A 2,500-nucleotide genomic window follows, 5' to 3' on the forward strand; every position below is an offset into this window, starting at 1 on the left:
AACTTTATTTTAGTTTAGTAGAGTTTACTATGAGCGCCAGAAGATTAGAGGGTGTTACAGAGAGTACAAACATAAAAAAGAAGAAGGGAGATAAGGACGATAGATGTTTGATAGGAAAGAAGGAGCAAACCACACCAGAGCACCCGCCAACCGCTCAAGAAACTGACGAGTGCCCGATTTCCACCCCGTCGTGACCCATTTAAAGAATAAAAACATACCTGCATGGACGCGGTTAAGTTTTGGTACGAATTTTACGGTACCGGCAACACGAAAAAGGTCATAATATAAGTACCGAAGATTAGAACTTTGTTTGTTTGAGTAAGCAAAAGCACATCGACACACTTATTATGGTCATTTAGTGGTGGGATAAAGTGATGTTTTAGTTTTAGTAAGGGTGTTAAGGCACTTGCAACACAATAAGGTCATAATATAAGTCCCAAAGATGTGATGTGTTACAAGAGACAGACAGACAAACACAAACAAAAAACAAGAAAAAGGGTAGGATAAGAATGATAGGGATTAATATTTTAAATATGAAAGAAAGAGCCAACCACACAAAATCACCCGCCAACCAGCAAGTCCTACCTTGATACCGCTGAGGATCTCGTTCATGATCTTTAACCTCTCGTCCTTGACCCTCAGCTGCTCCGCCTGGGCCCGCTTCGCCAGCACGGAGATGCGCGCGTTGAGCGGGATGAGCGCCACGATGACAGCCACGCCCGCCACAAACGACACGCCCAGTTTGTCGTTCAGGAAGTAGAACGCCATGCAGATCTAAAGGAAACAACAAAAAAGAGGGGTGATGAGGTAGGGGGGGGAGGTGGGGGAAAGAAGCGTGACAGAGCGGAGACAGAAAGAGGCAGAAAGGAATGGAGGGGGGGGGGGGGCGAATCAGACAGGTTTAGTTTAGTTTTAGTTGAGGTTTCAAGGCGCTCGCAACTGCATAAGGTCATATGAGTGCCAGAAGATTAGAGGTGTTACAAGAGAGTGACAAACATAAAAAAGAAGAAATGGAGATAAGGACGATAGATGTTTTAGTTTTTGTTTTAGTAAGAGTTTTACGGCACTTGTCACACAATAAGGTCATATACGTGCCGAAGATTAGAGGTGTTATAAGAGAGTAACAAATACGAAAAAGAAAGAGGGGAGATAGAGGCGATAGATGTTAAATTGGAAAGAAGATTCAGAGCACCCGCCAACCACCCACAAAAGAGTGGTGGGGATAAGAAGCGTGACAGAGCGGAGACAGAAAGAGGCAGAGAGGAAGGAGGGCGGGGTGTGGCGAATCAGACAGGGAGAGGGACAGGAGATAAAAGGGAAAGAAAGAAAGTAGAAAAGGGAATGAGATAGTGAAGAAAAAGAGAATATATTATATTATTTAGAACAAACAGAAGGGGGGGGGGGGGAAGAGATATCCAGAGAGATAGAGAAACGTCGAAAGCTACTGAGAGAAAGGGAGAGACAGGAAGTAATAGAGAGTGCTACAGAGGAAGAAAATGACAGACAGAGAGATGGACGTGCAGACATATGAACATACTGATATACAATCATATAGAAAGAAGAGAGAAAGAGAGAGAAAAAGAAAGAAGGTGAGCAAGAGAAGCAGGCAGACAGACAAAGAACAAGAGAGATAGGAAGAGAGAGGGGAAGAGAGAGAGGGAGAGAGGGAGAGAGAGGGAGAGGGAGAGGGAGAGAGAGAGAGAGAGAGAGAGAGAGAGAGAGAGAGAGAGAGAGAAAGATGTACATAGAGAAAGATACAGAAAAAGACAGATAGATTGACAGACAGACAGACAAACAGACACACACACACACAAACACACACACACACACGGACACACAGACACACAGGCACACAGACACACAGACAGACAGTGAGAGAGGGGGGGGGAGAAAGAGAGAGAAAGAGAGAGACAGACAGACAGACAGAGAGAGAGAGACAGAGAGATACAAAATACCAATCAATTTACTCCACGAAAGTCAACCCACCTGGAAGGGCGCAGAGACGACTATGAAGATGTTGGAGGTGACGTCCTGAAGGATCTGGCAGTCGATGGCCATCAGGTTCACGATACTGCCCACAGTGAACTTGCGCCTCATCTCGTTGTTCATCGTTAGGGACTGAAAAATATGAGTTTGTAGCATGACGAGACATATATATCTTTTATATATTATCTTGAGATCAGCTTGGACATTTTCTCTTCTTTATCTCATGAACTCAAGTGTGAGGTAATACACATCACAACAAGACACAAGGTGTTGCATAAAGAGTTGTGTCCTTAATTAAAGAAAAAAAGAAACTTAACAGGAATTTTCCTCACTTTGTTGTCCTTGAGAAAGGCACCATGCACGGATTATTCTCATTTTGTGTCCTTGGGAAAGGCACTTAACACGAATTTTCATCATTATTCTATTATTGTTATTGTTATTGTTATTATTATTATCATGATTATCAATATTATTGTTATTATTATTATCATTATTATTATCGTATTATTATTAC

At 42.6% G+C, this 2,500-nt stretch overlaps 1 protein-coding gene across 1 annotated transcript in view; it reads right to left on the reverse strand.

Annotated features, from left to right (window-relative positions):
* Nucleotides 1-2,500, reverse strand: part of LOC101863239 (multidrug resistance-associated protein 1) — a gene marked incomplete in the record, with an annotated part of 65,654 nt that overhangs the window by 31,535 nt on the left and 31,619 nt on the right. Inside the window, 2 exon segments of the mRNA XM_013091192.2 lie at nucleotides 586-774; nucleotides 1,987-2,118. Of these exon segments, the coding sequence (XP_012946646.1) occupies nucleotides 586-774; nucleotides 1,987-2,118 (321 nt within the window).

This window comes from Aplysia californica, unplaced genomic scaffold, assembly GCF_000002075.1.
Source record: "Aplysia californica isolate F4 #8 unplaced genomic scaffold, AplCal3.0 scaffold00030, whole genome shotgun sequence".
NCBI classification, from domain to species: Eukaryota; Metazoa; Mollusca; class Gastropoda; order Aplysiida; family Aplysiidae; genus Aplysia; species Aplysia californica.